This window comes from Ursus arctos, unplaced genomic scaffold, assembly GCF_023065955.2.
Source record: "Ursus arctos isolate Adak ecotype North America unplaced genomic scaffold, UrsArc2.0 scaffold_16, whole genome shotgun sequence".
In the NCBI taxonomy this organism is placed as follows: domain Eukaryota; kingdom Metazoa; phylum Chordata; class Mammalia; order Carnivora; family Ursidae; genus Ursus; species Ursus arctos.
In genome coordinates, this window is record NW_026622830.1 from 41857275 (window position 1) to 41878235 (window position 20961).

General features: G+C 44.4%; 1 protein-coding gene across 3 annotated transcripts in view; it reads left to right on the forward strand.

Moving 5' to 3' along the window:
- The window catches only part of DTD1 (D-aminoacyl-tRNA deacylase 1), a 184764-nt gene that overhangs the window by 17367 nt on the left and 146436 nt on the right, over nucleotides 1–20961 (forward strand). For 2 of the 3 annotated variants that reach the window (XM_026502961.4, XM_026502965.4), the window contains exon 4: nucleotides 8940–9046. In XM_026502961.4, the coding sequence (XP_026358746.1) occupies nucleotides 8940–9046 (107 nt within the window). Of the gene's footprint in view, nucleotides 1–8939; nucleotides 11069–20961 lie in introns of those variants that run through there. The other variant, XM_057312690.1, reaches the window with a different exon arrangement.

The window sequence follows — 20961 nt, forward strand, 5'->3', positions numbered from 1 at the left end:
TACAAAGGTAGCATCTTTAACAAATAATTTTAAAAAGGGTTTCACAGTGTGTTCTAGAGATTCTTTCCATATTAGTTCATAGAGAACTTCCTCACACTTTTTGTAACAGCTGTGCAGTGTTCTGTGGTGGGAACAGAGCCTAGCTTATTTAATCTATTTTAAATCTCATTTAATCTGTATTGTTGGACTCTTGGGTTGTTTCTGATATTTGGCTCTTGAAAACAACAGAACAACAGTGATGCAATGAATAAATTTGTATATAGGCCATTTCATGTTCAGGTATACCTGGGCATAAATTCTCGGAAGTGGAATTGCTAGATGGCCCTCTGTAGTTGTTGACCTTTTTTCAGTGTGTGAGACTGCCATGTTCTTCACAGTTTTGTTAACAGAGTATTTTATCTAGAATTTTGTCTTTCTTACAGGTGAAAATGGCATCTCCTTTTAGTTTTAATGTGCAGGATATGGTTGAACATTTTTCAGATCTTTGCATGATTTGTATTTCCTTTCCTGTGAACTGTTCATGTGCTTTGATCAGGTTCTTTATTTCTGTGAGCTTTTAATATATTTTGTGAGTTGCAGTTATTTTTCATCCATTTTGTCATTTGTCCTTTGACCTTGCTTTAAGAGTTGTTTGCTGGATATTTCTTTCTTTCTTTTTAAAATTTTATTTATTTATTTTAAAATATTTTATTTATTTGAGAGAGAGAAGAGAGTGTGAGTGAGAGAGAGCATGAGCGGGGGGAAGGGGGAGGGGGAGAGGGATAAGCAGATTCCCCGCTGAGCAGGGAGTCGGATGTGGGGCTTGATCCCAGGACCCTGAGATCATGCATGACCTGAGATGAGAGCAGATGCTTAACCGGCTAGACCACCCAGGTGCCCCTCTCCCTTCCTCCCTCCCTTCCTCCCTTCTATCCTTCCATCCTTCCTTCCTTCCTAAGATTTTATTTATTTATTTTAGAGGGAGAGAGGGAGAGAGAGGGAATCCCAAGCAGACTCTTTGCAGAGCACAGAGCCATGACCCTGAGATCATGACCTGAACTGCAACTAAGAGTCAGATGCTCAACCAACTGAGCTACCCAGGCGCCCCTGTTTTTTTTTATTTTTTTTTATTTAAGTAGGCTCCATGCCCAGCATGGAGCCCAACACAGGGCTTGAACTCACGACCCTAAGATCAAGACCTGAGCTGAGATCAAGGGTCAGACGCTTAACTGACTGAACCACTCAGGTGCCCCAAGGACAGACATTTCTGATATTAATTTTTTGAAATATCTGCTGGATTTTGAATCATAGTTTCTTAGGATTTCTATGACATTTCCTGCTCCAGCATTACTAAGAAATCTGGCTGTTTCCCCCCCTCATGTTTTTATGCTTTCATTTTTTATTTTGAAATCCTAGATCTATTTGGAGTTATCTTGTATACAACGTAAAACATAGATCCAAAATTTATCTTTCTCAGGTGGTTATGAAATAGTTTCCCAAAACATTTATTTAAAAAATCATCTTTACCTCTACTAATCTGAGATTCTGACTTTATCCCATATTAAATTCCTATGTGTGTTTATGAACTGTTGTGTTTCTATTCTGTTTTTTTCTTTTTGTCTATTTATATGATGAAGACACACTTTCAGTTATTGACGGTTTTGCTATGCTTTCATATTGGGTAAGGTGAGTCTCACCCACATTGCTCTTTGGAGTTTTCCTGCCTATTCTTAATTGTTTTTCTGTATGAATTTTTAAATCAGCTTGTCTAGTTCCAGAAAATAATCTGTGTTATTTTTATTTGGATCACACTCCATATCTAAATTCATGAATTCCGTGGTACATGATGATAATCACCCTCTAGCCTATTCCCTTACCTCCTTTGACTGTTTAGTGGCCATGGGGGCTCCCTGCTCAGGGGAGGGTCAGAGTTTACAGACGCAGTCCTTCCAGTGTACCTTTGAGCCTTTCTGAGGCTACTTCTGCCATATGTCTTTTCTCCCAAAGGCTCTGAACTGGGTTAGAACCCTGCTGTGAAGCCATTGCAAGGCCATTCTCTTCCCAAAGTGAAGATTTATTCCCTAGCCTGTGTCCCAAACCATGTCCAGCCACATCACCCAATCCAGCACACCAGAGGTTCTACAGTGAGGCTGAGTGATTATATTATTACGCTCCTTTAATATAATACATGGGCAACTCATAATAAAATGCCAGCAACATGGAGATGCACTGCACTTGAATTAAACCTTCTTCTATTATTATGGTCCAGGGAAAACTTACAGGTCAAGTTTAAATTCTGTATCATATTCAAGTATAAAAGAATTAAAGTCTAAAATCAAACCCCATGGTCTGACGAGCTCAGAAGCCGTCTTCCCTGGTTTCTTACTTTGCTGCTGTCAGTGGAAGGGTGTCCTTGCTTGGTGGGGTCCAGGCTCTTTCAGCACATCTGCACTAGCACTGCACAAAGCTCCGTGTAGGTCATCTGGGGCCTTAGACATGCATTGTCCCCATGAAGGCTCCTTGGTGCCTCAACGAGGAGACGAGGAGGCCTTCCATGCAGTTATCCCAAGCAGAATGATACCCAGGACCCCAGCAGAGACCAGATATGTCCGAGCAAAGCCTGATGGCCAGAGGAAACCTTGCCTTCAGCCTCCCTGTTATGTGAGGAGGGCTATGCCAGTTGCCTTGAATCTGACTTCAGAACTTTAGCTCAGATGAGAATTTAACCTCCCAGTGAGAGGTGAATTTTGGGCTAATTCCCCTGGCAGCTCCTGTTTCCAGCTCTTTGGTTTGGAATTGAGGGTAGCCCCCGTTGGTGGCAGGTGCCCTCACCTGGGAATAGGCACTTTCTGTCCTGGGCCACAGGGCCTGTTCCCCAGTTCCTCTGGCCACGGAGTCCCAGGCCTGAGATGTCTGCTGTCTGGAGGAGGTATTTCTCTTGAGTGGATTGAACCACAGCAGAGACAAACAGAGACCACTGATAAGGGGGACTTGAGCCTGAGGAGAAACCACGAGATACCGGGAATTGCCTTTCCAGTTCCCTCCATGGCCCTGGGTGTGGAATAGAATCTGCCAGTGGTTCTAATGCTGCTGACCGAGGCCTAATGCTGCTGACAGGGCCTGTCATATGCCTCTTTTCCAACAACTGAATCCTTTCCCCAGCCAAGTCATTTAGGAAATGCCATTGCTGGAGCTGCTGATCTTTACTGATGGCTCGCAGAGCCCTTGCCTCTGCTTCATAGGCTCCCTTGAGCCAGATCAGCCTGCAGGGGAATCTGTGCCTTACTGGTGGTGCCCCGAATTGGCTGAGCCCTCTGGGGAGGTGAGGCGGGGGCACTCTACCCTCAGAGAAGCAGTTCCGTGCTGGTGGACAGAGCTGCCATAGTGCCTGTGGCCCACCAGGGTATGCTTCCCCGGGCTCCAGGTGTGATGCAAGCTTGTGGGTCTAGACCAAACTCTTTTAGTTGCGGTGGTCCTTGCCTTGTCACGTGCTTATTTTGAGTCCCCCAGTTCCACATGTTTGCTTGATTTCTTGGTTCCCAGCCTGTGCACCTGATGTTGGGGCCTCCATCAATAACCTTCTTCCCTGCCTGCCCAGGGTCTGAACAGCTTTAAAGTAGAACGAAGAGGAAGCCTGGGTAGTGAGGACTTTGCCTTAGTGACGGGGAGCTGCCTTTGGGGATATGCTCAGGTGGGCTGGCCCGAGCTCAGGACCGGTCCCCAGAGGTAGGCCAACTCCTAATCTGCTCATGGCCGTGCAGGCCAGCTGTGGAAAGTGTATGGGCTTGCTCCTAGCCAGGCCAAGAAACCGTCACGCCTTTTGTTCTCCATTTCTTTTTGATAGCATGTTCTTTTGGTGTGGTTTTCTTACCCTTCCCCTCCCCCTGCCATTTGCCCATATTCTCATGGACAGCGGTGAGAGTGACAGCAGTCACCGGGACCCAGATTTCCTGCACAATGACTGCCGGGCTGTCATGTACAGTGCCATGCCTGTACTAACATGCATCCTCCTCGTGGTGACTGTCCTGCTATCGTCCTTGAGCCAGCGGGGGCATGGAGAGGCGGGGCAGGGCTTCTTGGGGAGTGGTGACTATCAGTCAAGTATTGTTCAAAGGGGTGGGATGTCAGCCTTTGCAGGTTGATGGGGCACAGTGGTGTGGAGCTCGTAGAGGCCTTGGACAGTGGCTGCTGGAAACCAGGTCACAGCAGGTTTGGGGCTCCAGCTGGGAGTCTTCCAGCTGCAAATATGTGGCACAAACGTGCCTGACACGTGCTTCTCCTCCAGCTCTGGACAGAACCCTGGGACTTAGAGTTAAGGACGACTTGATTATATCACCATTGGAGCCAGCTGTAGTTCTGCAGATATGTTTCTGTCTTTTAAGATTATTTTTAAAAATGTTTTTATTTCCTCTGGCCAATATAATTTTTCATGGGGCTTTACTCTTTGATCTGAACTGGAAAAAATGTTCCCATTTTAAGACCTCTTAAAACATGTCTTTGGATTTATTGTCTGTACAAATGGAAATTCAGATATTAGTTCTGTTCATAACTGAAGAAAAACAGGAAAAGAAAATAAATTTCTCGCTACTTGAAGTGATAAACACGGTGAAGCATATGCTGTATATCCTGGCAACAGAAATTCAAGGTCGGAAATAATTCCTTTCCTCCTGAGTCTGACTTCAGCTTCCCTGAGGAGTGCAGCGGCTGAAATTTGCTACTAATTGTAGCCATAATTTTAGCATGCAATTAAACACATGATTTCCTTCCCAGCTGATGTCTTTTTAGCTAGTCTGACATGGATAAAACAAAAGCTCTGTAGATTTGAATGGCCACTTTAATTTGATAGGAGTTGAAGAAAAGTGACCATTGTTTGAGTACGTTTGGCTACATGGTAGGGAAGAGGTTCATCTTGCCTGTAAAAATGGTGAACAGCTTGGGTGCTTCAGACATAGTTTCTAATACTGCTGTCTGAGCATTGAAGGGGACCAGCCATGGGTATGCCCATTTTGCTAAGACCCTCCATGAGGTGAAGGATCACTGGAGGGAATGATCCCAGGGGGAGGAGTCCAAGATGGAAGTTGTGTGGTTGTGGTGGCAGGAGCAGAGGTGCATGGAGGTCACCTCATGTGGTAGTGGGTCTGGTGTTCGAGGAAGCCCAGGACCAGAGAGCAGAGCCGCTGTCCAGGGAGGGAGCCAGAGAGGCCCTAGGCTGGCCTGCCCTGGGCTAATGTGTCCATTTGGTGCTTTTCTTTTCCTTGGCCTCTCACAGAGGGTCATCTGCTCTGTAAAGGATGTTTTGTGTGAAATTAGGGCTCCTTGCTCAGGGGAGTTTGGGAACTACCAGGGTAAAGAAACTAGATAGGTTTCTCTCCTCAAGGACATCTTGAGAGTCTGTTACGTGCTGCTGTGCTTGATGGTTCTCTGAAGGAGAGTTCAAACAAATGTGGTTTTCCAAAAGTATGTGACTGTGGCATTCTTTTTTCCAGGAATACCTGGCAGGGCACAGTTTGGGAAGCATGGTTCTGGTTGTATGGAGCCTCTTGAACATAACTTTTTATAACAATGAACACGAACAAGTCTTGAACATGACTTTTTATAACAATAAGAGCAAGTGCTGATTTTGCACATACCGTGTGGAAGCCACACAGTCCCAAACACTTGCATGCAGTGTCTCATTAAATTTTCTGCATGTTTTAGGTCTTCTTGTTAGCATTCCTGTGATACAGGCAAGAAACTGAGCCATTGGGAGGTTATGAAAAAACTAAGAGGCAGCCCACGGAATGGGAGAATATATTTGCAAATGACACTACAGATAAAAGACTGGTATCCAAGATCTACAAAGAACTTCTCAAACTCAATACATGAGAAACAAATAAACAAATCAAAAAATGGGCAGAAGATATGAACAGACACTTTTCCAATGAAGACATACAAATGGCTAACAGACACATGAAAAAATGTTCAAAATCATTAGCCATCAGGGAAATTCAAATCAAAACCACACTGAGATACCACCTTACGCCAGTTAGAATGGCAAAAATAGACAAGGCAAGAAACAACAATTGTTGGAGAGGATGTGGAGAAAGGGGATCCCTCCTACATTGTTGGTGGGAATGCAAGTTGGTACAGACACTCTGGAAAACAGTGTGGAGGTCCCTTAAAAAGTTAAAAATTGAGCTACCCTATGATCCAGCCATTGCACTACTGGGTGTTTACCCCAAAGATACAGACGTAGTGAAGAGAAGGGCCATATGCACCCCAACGTTCACAGCAGCATTGTCCACAATAGCTAAATCGTGGAAGGAACCGAGATGCCCTTCAACAGATGACTGGATTAAGAAGTTGTGGTCCATATATACAATGGAATATTACTCAGCTATCAGAAAGAACGAGTTCTCAACATTTGCAGCAACATGGACGGCACTGGAGGAGATAATGCTAAGTGAAATAAGTCAAGCAGAGAAAGACAATTATCATATGATTTCTCTCATCTATGGAACATAAGAATTAGGATGATCGGTAGGGGAAGAAAGGGATAAAGAAAGGGGGGTAATCAGAAGGGGGAATGAAACATGAGAGACTATGGACTATGAGAAACAAACTGAGGGCCTCAGAGGGGAGAGGGGTGGGGAAATGGGATAGACCGGTGATGGGTAGTAAGGAGGGCATGTATTGCATGGTGCACTGGGTGTTATATGCAACTAATGAATCATCGAACTTTACATCAGAAACCGGGGATGTACTGTATGGTGACTAACATAATATAATAAAAAATCATTAAAAAAAAAAAAAAGTTGCCCAAAACCTCAGAGCTTGTGAGGGCTGGGCCTGTCCTTCTCTTTCAGCCTGGGTGCTGTTGTCCTTCAAGTCCTGAACCCTGTGTAGCCTCATCCAAGAAGACTTTCTGATTCCCTCCCCATCCCCACGGAAGACTCAGACCCTTCTCTGGTCTCCAGAGCCAGAATCCATTAAGGCATACTGCATTGTAACCACGATGTGCCCAGCTGTCCCCATACTGGACCACAGGGCTCATGAGCCCCAGGGTTGTCAGTGCCTGGGAGCTGAGTCTTTGATCTCTAGCCCCATGCCCGGCACATAGTTGCTATGAGTGAAAAGCAGTGAGTTGTTTTCACATGTGAACTGGATCTCCTATGCTTTCTTTGTTTCTTAATGGTATAGGTGGCAGCAGAAGAGTTCCTGATGGTTCTGTTTCTGAGGACTCATACTGTTTTAATTCTGGACCCATTTTTTTTTTTACTTTGGGTTTAAATTGATAAATTTAAATTAAGTAAATTTAACTGATAAGTTGTCAAGACCAGTGTGTTCCCTTGAGTAAGTGTCTGCATGTGTCATTGGCAGTGTTTAGGCCCAGGTTTAATAGAGGTACTTGGATGGATGGATGGAGTCGACATTCTGATATTCCACAGCATCATCTCTCAAGGCATATTCTTGGCTTTCTTTATAAGTGTAATTCCTCATTTGGGGATTGATCAGACACGACTGAGTGGGTTTGGGTGTTAAAACAGAAGGTTTGGAATAGGACACAGAGAGGCACTCTTTTCTGGGGCAGCCCGTGGCCATTTTGAAATGAATCCTAGGGAGCAGGATGGTTCTCACAGTGAGGGAGCTGGACCTCCCTTCCCACCTTATCCTTTTCCTTTTATATTTAGTTTGTTTGAAAATTTTAATTATGGGGGCGCCTGGGTGGCTCAGTCGTTAAGCGTCTGCCTTCAGCTCAGGGCCTGATCCTAGGGTCCTGGGATCGAACCCCACATTGGGCTCCTCCGCTGGGAGCCTGCTTCTTCCTCTCCCACTCCCCCTGCTTGTGTTCCCTCTCTCACTGGCTGTCTCTCTCTCTGTCAAATAAATAAATAAAATCTTAAAAAAAATTTAATTATGAAACATACAGAAAATAGCTACTAGTGTATTCACTACCCAGTTAGTCACATTTGCCTGAGGTCTGTCTCTCTCAAATCTTACCATCCCCTGCCTGCTCTTCAGTATGGATGTGGTTCTTGTCCTGTGTTTGGCTTTCCCCCTTCCTATTCATGTTTTTTTTCATATATATATATGTGTGTATGTATATATCTCCATAAATAATATAACTTGTTTTGGGTATTTAGAAGTATCATATAAATGGGTAAATGGTATTATACGGATATGTCCTTGTTGTAAGTTACTTTTTTAAAAAAAAGATTTTATTTAGAGAGCGAGAGAAAGAGTGTGTGCACACACATGCAAGTGGGGGGAGGGGTAGAGGGAGAGGTAGAGAGGGCATCTCCAGCAAACTCTCTGCAGAGCGTGGAGCCCAACATGGGCTTGATCCCACGACCCTGAGATCATGATCTGAGCTGAAATCAAGAGTGGGACCCTTAACCAACTGAGCCACCCAGGCACCTCAGCAAGTCGCTTTTTAAAGATCACATCATGTGTTTGAGATTTGCCCTATTGGTGCATGTGGCTGCCACATAGTATTCCACTGAGGAATTAAAGTGGAGTTTGTGCATTCATCCCCCCAGTGAGGGACAGATTGTGACCACTTTTTCTGTTTTAAAGACTGCCAGAATGAACACCCTTGAACATTCCTTTTGTGTAAGAATTTCTGAGTAGACTGCCCAAGGTGGAATTCCAGAGTTTTAGAGTTTGTTCAAGCACCACCATGCCCTCCAAAGTGGTTAAACCAGTTTACCTTCCCGCCATTTTTATAGTTCCGTAAGCCCACATTTACCCACCCTGGTGTTCTCAGATCTTTTCATTCTTGCCAAGTCTGTAGGGCTTACTGTGGTACCTCTGCGGTTTAATTTTGCATTTCCCTCTCTACTTACGGGGTTGGCCACCTTTCCCCCTGTTTCCTGGCTATTCCTGCTCTTCATGTTTTTGATTACATTGATTTAGGTGACTTTTTAGACAGAGTAACCTGGGGTCTCCGTCTCTCATAACTGTTTGTGTTGCTCTTTCAGATGGCAAGTTTGGTGCCTACATGCAAGTCCACATTCAGAATGATGGACCTGTGACCATAGAATTGGAGTCCCCGGTTCCTGGCGCTGCTACCTCTGACCCAAAGCAGGTAAGCCTGGACTCTGTTGGGGTCTGTCTCCTGGCTTTTTTGAGTCCCTCAAGCAGTTCTCAGTCTGAGGTGGAGAAAAGACTTCATTCTAGCAACCTAATATCTATTTTAATACATCCTTTCCCAAGAATGCATCTGTTCACCCTGCATCTCCTTGGTGCTGTGACAGGCTGGACAGCACTTCTCCCTTACCTCCTCCTGACTTTGGATTACAGAGAAAACGTCCTTTGCAAGAGCCCACCTCTTCCTCTGGGCTCCCCCCCCCCCCCCCCCCGCCCACCCCGACGAGGTGTCTTGATGCCCACACGCCACTGGGTGGCAGCAGAGTAGCGGCACAATGCCACTAAGCCCTGGCCTGGCCTCTGTACGGGTTAGGACTGGTTACCGGGAGTGGGTTTTGTCCCAGGCGTGGGTACGTGTGCCACCTGAGGTTCTTCGTAAATCCTTATTTTTCTAAAGCACTGTCTGACCTGGATTTGCTGCCAGCTCTCTAAGCTTTGAGGAAAAATTTTAATTAAAATAGAAAAAGGGAATCTATGATAGTCCTTGCAACCTGTATGGTTCTTATAGATGCTTAACACTTCTTGAGGCTTTAATTAATGTGTCCATTTAATAGCCTTCAAGATACATGGGAGCAGGCAGAAGAGTGAAAATGGAAGGGACATTTCTGTTCTTTCTTCTTCCTCTCCCTCCCTCCCCTAGGATGCTGTAAAGTGGAATGATGCAGTAGGTGGGGGAAGTATTAGATAAATACAAAGGTGTATGACGTGTTCAAAGTTATAATGTTTCATTCATTGATATTTATTGGATAAAATACTTTTGAGGTAACTCTTTTCACAAGAATAGAGTAGGAGAAGATAGCAGAGCCCATAGTCTGAATCTTTATGGACAATGCCTGACATCTAAATAGTCCCTTGTCCAGCATGGGGACTGAGGACTCTGGTTGCCTCCTGCATCTGCCACTGGGGAACCTCTTATGAAGATGTCATTGTGACAGCCAGTGGGACAGAGTACTAAGGCTCTATCCGCCTTACAAAACAGTTGATGTGAATTATTTTGTGTCTACTTGCTTATAAATTCACATCTTAAACATCAAGGTCTGTGTGTATGGCTGAAGTTGATCTAAGACTTGCCATCAGTATAACCTGATACCGTCCAGAGGAGGATAGCAGACTCTTCTCCACTTTGGGTCCTTACTATTATCAACCAAGAAAAACCTAATAGTTACACAAAATCAGATTGATTTAGGTCAGTTCACAGCCTGCAGTTGGTGGTCCTCTCCAGTGCAGAAAGCTAAAATGAAACTCCTGCCGCTCCACCTCCACACATTCCTTCTGTTTTCTTTTTTCCTAAATTCATGGGACTACCATTTACCTTGTCAGCCAGTCCCAAACCTGGTGTCATCCTACTTTCATCCCTGCCTCTCCCAATACAATTTCCTATATGCTGATACTGCTCTAAGGTTTCTTTTTTAAAAATGTAGTAAGTAATTTAATCTTTATCATAGGGTATGATGAGGAAATGGAGGCACCACGCTTAAGCAGTAACTTAAGGTCACATAGTTGTTAAGAGGCAGAACCAGGATGCAAACCCAGTTTTCAAAATCAGGAAGCGAAAAATTACTGCTTAAAATCAGAGGTCACTGATGTTGTTTTTGAAGAGAAATCTAATTGTCTCTGAATGCTTGCCACCTCTCAGCCTTTTTTGGAGAAAAATGTCTGTGGTTCCTGCACATTGGGGGCCATGGTTTATTTTTATTTTTTAAATTTTTATTCAATTTATTGAAACTAAAAAAAATAAGCAGTTTGCTCGTGGATGATTTTCTTTTCCTTTTTTTTTAAGTTTAACTGTTTCTTTTTTCTTCTTAGTTCCAAGTTATTATTTTTAAGGGGAACATAACCTTTCTTACTTATTGCTGATTCTCTGGGTTGATAGAAAAGCAGGAATATGTCTGACATAGTAGTGCTGGACTTCAAAGGTGATAATTGAAGTTCCTGGAGTTACTGATAACATTAAAGAAAATCACAAATGAAAAATCCACATGAAAATTTAAATGTTTTATTTTGAAATAATTGGAGACTTAAAGAAAAGTTGGAGTCACAGTTCCCCTGGATGCTTAACCCAGCTCCCACTAACTTTACTGCCTTACATAATCATAGTACACTGATGGAACACTGAGATTAATATTGATATAATACTGTTAATTGACGGAGGGAATGTTGGGGTTCAGAGCCAACAGCCAAGAAAGGATTCTTGAGATGTCTTTGGTGCAAAAAGGTGGTTTTATTAAAGCACTGGGTCAGGACCTGTGGGCAGAAAGAGCTGCCCTGGGGTTGTGAGGAGCAACTGATTATATACTTTCAAGTTGGAAGGGGGTTAGTAAGTCTGTAAGGAATTTTGGAAGCAAGGTTTCCAGGACCCTGAGGAGGCTAAGTATTATTAGGAAAAGGTCATTTATTACTAGTAAAACCCTAGTCATGAGACCCTTCAGATGTATATCAGTGGGCCATATGCTTGGAGGATGATTGCTAACATGTATCTTGGGGGGTAGAGATAAAGGAAGTTTCCAAAGGAATTTTATGTGTTAAAGGATCCAGGAGGTTGGGATAATGTTAGCTAAGATTGCCTTTTGCCCTTAGCAAAGTATTAACATTGAGGGAGCTGAGTTTCTTAGAGCAATGTCACTCTGCCTGTTTCAAGACTTGTCAGGGGGCTGTAAATAGTAAGGAAATTTAACTTTTCTTTTGCCTTTGTTTCCCACATTATTAACTATACTACAAACCTTATTTAAATTTCACTAGTTTTTTTTTTTTTTTTTCTAATGTCCTTTTTCTATTTCCGGGTAATCCCGCATTGCATTTAATTGTTATTTCTCTTCTCTAATCTGTGACAGCTCCTCAGCCTTTCCATGTCTTTCATGACCTTGACGATTTTCAGGAGTACTGGTGGGCTGTTCTGTTGAAGATTCCTCAGTTTGGGCTCTGATTACACTGAGGTTACAGGTTTTGACAGGAATAGCAAATAGCACAAAAGTGATGTGCCTTTCTCAAGTGCATCATTGGCTGATCTGTCTTATTACAGTTGATGTTAACCTCCATCCCTTGGTTAAAATGAAGTCGACCAAATTTCTCCACCGTACGTGGAGTATTGCTTGTTCATAACAGATGGCTGTCTTTCTGCTTCACAAAGAAGCCATCTGATGGCATTGACCGTGCTTCTCCTCCCCCCTCTTTCTACATAGGTAGCAGAGCTACCCTTCTCTGTGCTGAGGCCAGCGCCTCCCCTGGGCCAGGACTGGCACTATAATTTGTGGGGCCCAGTGCCAAATGAAAACGAGGGGCCCCTTGTTAAAAAATTATAATAAAGAATTTCAGGATGGTGACAACAGAGCATTAAGCCAAGGGTGGGCCCTTCTACAAGCAAGGTGCTGTGAGCCTGTGCTGGGTGGAGCCAAACCAGCCTGGGCTGTGGCGCCCTCCCCGGCCTCCCCTGTACCTTCCTGGCAGCCTCCATTAAGCCCTTCGTCCTCTTGTCCAGTCAGTCTGTTTCTCTAACTCATCCATCTAATTCCTGTGGCTTTTAAATATGCCGGAGCATTTTCAGTTGAGAAACGCCTCCATTTCCTGTCTGCTTGCCGCCTGCTCAGTGTACTGTAATCCGCAGGGACTCCCGCCGAGGCCCCCTGAGCTCCGTGTTGCCTGATTCTGTGGCTTGCGGGCCCTGATGATCTGACCACTGAGCAGTTCTTGCCACTGTTGCCCGCTTGCCCCTGGACATGGTCTTGAATCTTGTTTTCTGGGATACCGTTCTCTCCTGGTTTTCCTCTTGCCTCTGGCTATTCTCTCTGATTTGGTGTGGTTGCTGTTTTGTAGTTCTGATTTATTATTCTGCTTTAACTCTATTTGGAGGAAAGTTTTAGTCAAGTTTTTGTTTTCATTCTAAATCTCTAAGATGTGATAGAGTAATAATGTATTGTATCTTTAGGATCCTCAACCTTATTTCAATTAGTACCTCCTCTTTATAACATAAAGACATACAAGCATGATTTTTTTTAAACATCCAACGAAATATGCTAACTTAGAGTAAAAAAGTCTTTTTTTTTCTTTTTTGCTATTTTAAAGTAATCTCTATACGCATAGGGGTCGAACTCACAACCCCAAGATCAAGAGTTGCATGCTCCACCGACTGAGCCAGCCAGCCAGGCGCTTTTATTTTAGTTATTTCTGAGTCTTTCCTTTAGGAGCTTTCTCTTCAAATGCATGAATTACGCTGTATTGATTTCATTTACTAGTTAACTGGCTCAGGGGTCTCAGACCCTGCATCAAATGCACAGATCTGTGTCCTCTTGCTCTCCAGTAGGTGGCGACAAGTAGGCGCAGAGGGCCCTGGTGATGGTGGTGGCCAGCCTCTTTGCCGGTGGTCTGTCTTTTCTGCCTTCCATTCTCAGCGAGACTGGGTGTTATACGCAACTAATGAATCATTGAACACTACATCAAAAACTAATGATGTACTATATGCTGGCTAACTGAACATAATAAAAAAAAAAAAAGAAGGGGGTTCCTCTTTGGGCAAATAGCTAATTTGCTTGCTTTTTTGTTGGTAAGACTGCAGCCAAATTGTTTTCACCGATAGATAAGCATGCCTTTCTGTCAAGTGAGCTTTTTTTTTTTTTTTTAAAGATTTTATTTATTTATTTGACAGAGATAGAGACAGCCAGCGAGAGAGGGAACACAAGCAGGGGGAGTGGGAGAGGAAGAAGCAGGCTCATAGCGGAGGAGCCTGATGTGGGGCTCGATCCCATAACGCCAGGATCACGCCCTGAGCCGAAGGCAGACGCTTAACCGCTGTGCCACCCAGGCGCCCCTGTCAAGTGAGCTTTTAATTCCAAATATTTTATTTTCTCAGTATAATCCAACTAGTAGTGAAAACTATGTACATTGTAGAGAAATGGTTATTTTGGGAAGTTTTAAAATACAGGTTCTTTAGGGGCATCTTCGGCTCAGGTCATGATCTCAGGGTCCTGGGATCAAGCCCCATGTCAGGCTCTCTGTCAGCAGGGAGTCTGCTTCTCCCTCTCCACTCTCCCCCTCTCTCTCTCAAATAAATAAATTTTAAAAAAATCTTAAAAAAATACAGGTTCTTTAAACCATCTGGACAAATGCGCTGTGTGTGTGTGTGTGTGTGTGTGTGTGTGTATTTATGCATCAGGTGTCTTTTTAGTACATGACAGTATACTAAACACCTGAGGGAGAAAAAGAAGTGCTGCAACCCAGTCCCTGCTCCCAGGGGTAGATCTGGGGCAATGTAAACCTGGAAGGGTAAGAACAGCGAGGGAGGTAAAGAGTAGTGTGTGACAGCATAGGACGGGTCACAAGACCATCATGTCCTGCTCCTCCTTAAGGCCCTTCAGTGCCTTCCAGATGCTTTTAGATTACAATCTAAGTTCCCTTCTGTCACTTACCGTGCTAAGTTTTCAGGCTTCTGTGGCTCTGTCCACCCTGCTCTGCAGTCATCTGCCCCTCGGTCCCTACACTTTACCTGCTCTTGCCTCCTCTCTGTTCTGAGAACAGACTGAGCCCTTTCCTACCACTGGCTCTTGTCTCAGTGTCCATGTCTCCTCCTCAAAAGGTATCCTCTGACCCCATCAGTCCCGAGTGAGCCCCTGCCAGCTACTCTGTTACCATACTCTGATGATGAATTGACAGCACTTGGCCGTCTGTTATTATCTGCTTGTTTTCTTGTTCTTCCTCTGTCCACCCCACTCCTAGAACTCAAACTCCCTTGGTCTTGTTCACTGCCATGTCCCGGAAGGTGAGCCTGGAATGTGTAGTTTGTTTTGGACTCCTATGTTATGGGCTGGTGAGCTGTGCTGTCTGTGAATGTCCTGGGTTCCGAGAAGGCCGATGCCACTGCTGGTGTGGTCAAGCCAGGCAGGCTTCCCAGGGGATTGGAGGTTTTCACTGATCTTCAAGGATGCAGAAGGGAGGAGGCATTCTGGGTTGTTGTTCCCAAACTTACACTTCGGTTAGGGGTAGATTCTTATTTTCGCGAGTCCCAGAGCTCTGTTTATGGGTGATGCAGCTACTTCCTGCCCGTGAAGCCTGGGCTGGGAAAGGTGACTGGTGGTTTGCCTGTCTTAACCGGATCTCTGCGTGTTCTTGGAACTGGCCCCGCAGCCCTTCATGCTTTCCTGTGGCTGCACCAACAGCATGCCCCATGCATTTACAGCCTGCTGTGTGGGCCCCATGATGTGTTCTGACAGTGAGAAGAAGTTGGAACAAGAACGTGATGTGCTTGCTCTGAAAGATATTTCCAAAGGGAGCAGGGCGCGGAAGCAGAAGCAGAACCACCAGACAGAAGCTCTTTTCCCTGTTGTGTTCTTGCACAAGAACATGATTCTGGTAGGACATTCTGATGGTTACGTAGAAAAGATTGCTAGTGCGTGAGTTCTTCTGTGGCTGGCTAGATATCGGGAGTTTTCAGCACCCTCCTTAGGCATTCTTGATGGTAGAAGCTTTTTCCTGCTCTTGTTTTAATTTAAATGCCCTTCCTCTTTCAGTAGGGGGTGTTTGCCTGGGTCTCACATAGAGGGGGTTGCATGTGTGTGTGAGCAGATGGGGAGGGGCATTTTGTAATTGAGGGGCTCTTTCCTCAGGCCCAGAGCCCACCTAGTTCATAGTGTTGCCATTAATTATTTATATTCTCATTTATTTAGTGTGATTGAAACCCTCACTTAATTGAAATGCTAGAAGGAGCTGAAAAATGAACTTTCAAATACACGTTTTTGAACTGGCTCACGTGTTTATTGACACATTGCTGGGGTAAGTTGACCAGTGAAAAATGGTGCCAGAACTTTTAATTTTATGCTTGTCTGAATATCATCATCACTTCACCTATAACTTTCTGCATAGACTTGTCTTATCAGCAAGGATCCCTCCCTATGCCTGGAAACCTTGGAATGCCTGGATTGAGACATTTAAGGCTTCTGTAGGATCAGAAGAAATATGTAGGGTAGAGATGTGGGTGGGGAAAGAGCTCCATTTGGTTTTATTCATTGGTACTTTCAGGGACAGGCTAGCCTTTTTACTAATATGTGCTATGGAATCTGGAAGGTGAAATGGAGGATAGACTAGGACACAGGTGACAGCCCGTCGCAGGTGCACAAAGGTGGGCTCTTCATTCCTGAACTTTCCAGTTTGAGGTTCAAATCTAATGAGTGTTATTCTCAATATAAGGAAGAATTATGTTGATGCCCATAAGTTGCATTTTTCATAGAAGTACATTTATTTAGTATAGGTCTTTCCTTTTTTATTCTTTTTTTTTAAGGCTCAAACTCCACGTGCGAGTTCCCTGTCTCTGTTGGTTTTGTCTTGGTTTTTGCATGACCTGAGCTAGGCTCAGTGTTGTTGACTTGCAACAAGAATGTGCTTCAAAGTCTGGTTGCCAAAATGGTGCCCAGATCCTCTCCTTTATTCCAGTCATTAGTTCATTTTGTCACATTGATTTATCAAACGAATGTTGACTGAGGTCCTGTTTTGTTCATACTGAGTGTTACTAAAACAAAAGCAGAAACTTAGCAAGAGCTTCTTCATTACATTGTTTTTGTTGTTGCTGTTGTTCATCTTTGTCATGGTATTGTGGTAGGAGTGCTGGTGACCCTGAGTCCTGGGACTGCCTGCCACACAGAAGGCTTCCCAAGAGGACAGGACTGGTACCTGGCTGGACCTCTTGGGCTACAGAAATCACCCTTGTTTTTCTTTCAATGTGAACACTCACTTTCCTGAGTTAGGAAAGCTGCATAACCCTCTGGGGAGAGGGTTGGATATGGAGGCTGACCTCCCACAGCCCTGCCTTCTGCTCTCCAGAAGCCACAGTCTCTACTGAGTCCCATCATTGTGTATGGGGGGCGCCCTGCCGGGGCATGCAGACCTGACTGGTTGTTTCCAAGCAGGTTGGCTTCTTCCTACTTGGGGGAGCTGCAAGGAATTGCTCTTGCCTTAACATTTTAATTTGTGTCCATATAGACGATTGTCCTAAGTTGGTATACTGTAGAATTAAAAAGAGGCCTTTCCAAGAGATACATGACTGTATCTCTGTTTGGGGATCCATTGATTGATTGATCAACCGACCTTCATCTTACCTTCTTAAATCTGTTAACATGTGTTACTGAAATTGAAGAAATGGAAGAGTTTGGTTCTCTCTATTGAAATATGGTTGTAAATTAAAAGCTGTGATCCTCTCTACCTTTGACACATAAAACATTTGTAATCTTCAACTAGATTAAACACCTCTTTGGGCACTAATGGGTTGTGCATGTAAAGTTTTAAGGGCTTAGTTTGTTCCTGTGTATGTATATTGGGCAGATTCTTAGTTATTTTAACCTTCTAATCTTATTTGTGGTTGTGTTAAAAACACAAACTCCTGGGGGTGCCTGGGTGGCTCATTCAGTTAAGTGTCTGCATTTGGCTCAGGTCATGATCTTGGGATCATGGGATCGAGCCCCGTGTCAGGCTCTCTGCTCAGTAAGGAGTCTGCTTGTCCCTTTCCGCTGCACGCCTCCCCCCCACATGCACATGCTCTCTCTCACTCTGTCTCAAATAAATAAAATCTTAAAAAAAAAAAAACCAAAACCCACAAACTCTTCACCTTACTGATTTGACCTGCCAAGGATTAACTAGCATCTTTCTTTGAGGGGGGAGGGGCAGAGGGAAAGAGAGAGAGAGAATCTTAAGCAGGCTCCACCCTCAGCATGGAGCCCAACATGGAGGTTGATCTCACGACCCTGAGATCATGACCTGAGCCAAAGTCAAGGGTTGAACGCTTAACCTCCTGAGCCACCCAGGTGTCCCTAAGCATCTTTTATTCCCAAGGGAGGGAGGCGAAGTTTATCCTTCCATGGATTTATAGTTTGAGCACAGCAATGCTTTAATTATACAGACTCAAGATTTTAATTGGGAATTTTTAGCTTTTTAGCTAATTTATTAGGAGCTTCATAGTTCCGGGTAATTGTAGAAAGATGTTTGGCAAATCAGTGGTGTTTTGTAGAAAGCCTTGTTCAAACATTTGTATTACTAATGGAGAGAAAAGAATGATGTGGAAGTGATAGAAATAAAAAATGGGCTTTCATCAGATTCTCAGAAGGCCCCAAAGAAATGAAGATACTGCAGGAGTGGGGGCTGTTGTGTGCAGGAATTCCATACCCTGTTTGCCCCAGAGTCACTTGGACTGGTATTTGTGTTCCTCTGAGGGCTGTCAGAGACCACAGGTTTAAGCCACAGAGAGTGCATATTAAAATGCAGAGTCTTGGCGCTTCACCCCCACCCCTGGTTTTCTGAACCAGAGTTCCTGGCATGTCTGGATGTGGAAGGCAGAAGAGTAGCAGATTTACGTTTTTAACTAGTTCTTTGTGTGTGCTTTATACACTGACATTTGAGAACTACTGGACCAGAGAAGATTGAACATTGCCATTTTTATCTGCTCCAGGCATTGGTCTCTCTGGACCACACTGCCCTCCCCCTCCCTACTCTCCCAGCTGAGATGTCTGCAAATACTTTACAACCTGTGTTACTGCAGCTGCCAGGAAGCAAGATGGCTGGGCTTGATTATTGAGGTCACATATGAGGCTGTTCTTATTCATCAGTGCCCCCTCAGTTCCTCACCCCCCACCCCCATACACACCGCAGTGATGAAAATATTCCCAAAGCCTGGTGGTTTTTTGACACAATTACAGATGTGTCAGGGAAAAGCCGATAGAACAACAGCTTAGTACATGAGTGACTGATGATGGGCCCCTCTGTTCAGTGACATTGAGGCATGTGCCAGTGGAATAACTTGTTTCCTTTTTTTTTTGAATAAAGATTTTATTTATTTATTTATTTTAGAGAGGGGGGAGAGAGAGTGTATGTGAGTGGGGAGTGGGGCAGAGGGAGAAAGAGAATCTCAAGCAGACTCTGTACCGAGTGCGGATCCTGACTTGGGGCTCAATCTCAGGACCCAGAGATCATGACCTGAACCAAAATCAAGAGCTTGGATGCTCAACCGACTGAGCCACGCAGCTGTCCTGGAATAATTTGTTTCTTAAGAGAGATGAACCCAATGTGTGGATTGCCCAGTGGTGGGGTGAGATTGCGGTGGCATACTCTCTTGAGATTTTTGGTTTGAAAAGCAGTGCATAGTTCTCTTGGTTTTTTGGGTACCAGACATGCCTTATTCAGTGGTTGATTTATTCATGGGATTTGAATAAAAACCCAGGGTGATCATCACCCAAGCCTTGGCTGGGAGAATTGCAATTTAACGGAATGCATGAATGTTGAGGCTTTGTGGGCAGTTGGCTAATCATTTCCTTTTAGACACAGAGGACATTGTTAGGGGTTCATATTTTATGATGTATTACTTGTTAAGTTCATGGTAAAAGCTTTTCACATTAAATTGTAGGACTAGTTTCTCGCAGTTGTTTACTGGTTTTTGATTAAGTGTTATTTTTTTTTTTTCCTTGTGTTCGTGGTCATCCACTTGAGATGAACTCCTTCTCTGTCCTGCCCCCCTCCATTTTTTAAGATCCATTTCAGATAGCACTTCATTCATGATGCTTACCTCCAGGCCCATCCACACAGGCTCTTCCTGCCTTTGAATCCTCATTGCATGGTGTGGCACTGGTTGCGTAGTGGTTGATGCTTTTATTAACGGCCCATCCTCATTTTTTGTTAGTTTGTTTGCTTGTTTATTTATCCACCTCTGCATCTGCCATGTTTCCATCCATCCATCTGCCCATCCAGGCATCCACTCACCTACCCACCACCCTCTCATCTGTGTGTGTAACAGATACTGACAGGGTGCCTGCTTTGTGCTGGCTTTGCATGTAAGTACAGCACTGAGCCAACGTGCCCTTACGGAGCTTGCGCTGTAGTGAGACACATACAAAAACAAGCATCATTTAAAGTTGTGATTGCATAAAGAAATCAGAACAGGGTGAGATATAGAGAATGCTGGTGGAGTGGGGACTACCTTACATATGAGGGCTGGGGAAGGACGTGGAGCTGAGAGGGAGCCAGGCCCATGAAGCCTGGGGGAGGAATGTGCTTGATGGGAATCAGCAAGTGCAGAGCCCTAGGTTGGTCAGTGGAAGAAAGGCCAGTGTGGCCGGAGCTCGGACGGTATCAGGGAGAGGGTAGGACAATGAGGGCAGAACTGTGACCCAGGCCTAATGATGCGAGGCCTTGCGGCTAGGGTAGTAACCTGGATGATTGTTGGAACTTGAGAGCATCTGTGTGTGTTTGCAGAGGTGGCTGAGCTGGACTGTAGGGTAGCCTGGGGAAGGGGCAGCAGGGAGTGCAGTTAGGAGCTCTTGCAACAGGTAGATGAGAGACATGGAGAGAGTCTGGATGTACTTTGGAGGCTCTTGTCCACTCTGGTGTTCTGCCTCCCACAGTAAGGCTTTTCTATAAATGACTCGTTTGAATTCTTTTATACCAGGATTTGAGCAGTGGGACGTACTGGAAAGTCTAACCTCCTACAGTTCACTACTAGGAAGACCCCATTCCTGCCTCCAGTGCAGGATAGTGAGGGGATTCCATGTCATGAGTTTCTTTGAGTTTCTAGGATGAGATCAGACATGTAGACATCAAGGGGTGTGATGCTCACCCTTGGTTCTGCAAGATCCTTGGGCACAGTTTGGACATAAAGCCAGAACCTCTGTTTGATGATGTCAAACAACAAAGAAGCAAGTTTCAGGGATTTAGGTCCCCTTCTTCAAGTCAGCATGAAGCCACGTGTTTCACTATCAGCCAGCTTTCTCCCAAATAGAAAACATTTTATAAAAAGAAATCGTAAAGAGCCCAAGAAACATGTTGAATTTGATTTATATATGCCATTTTAACTTGTGTCGTTAGGGCAGTTTCTAAATCTAAGTGTTCGAA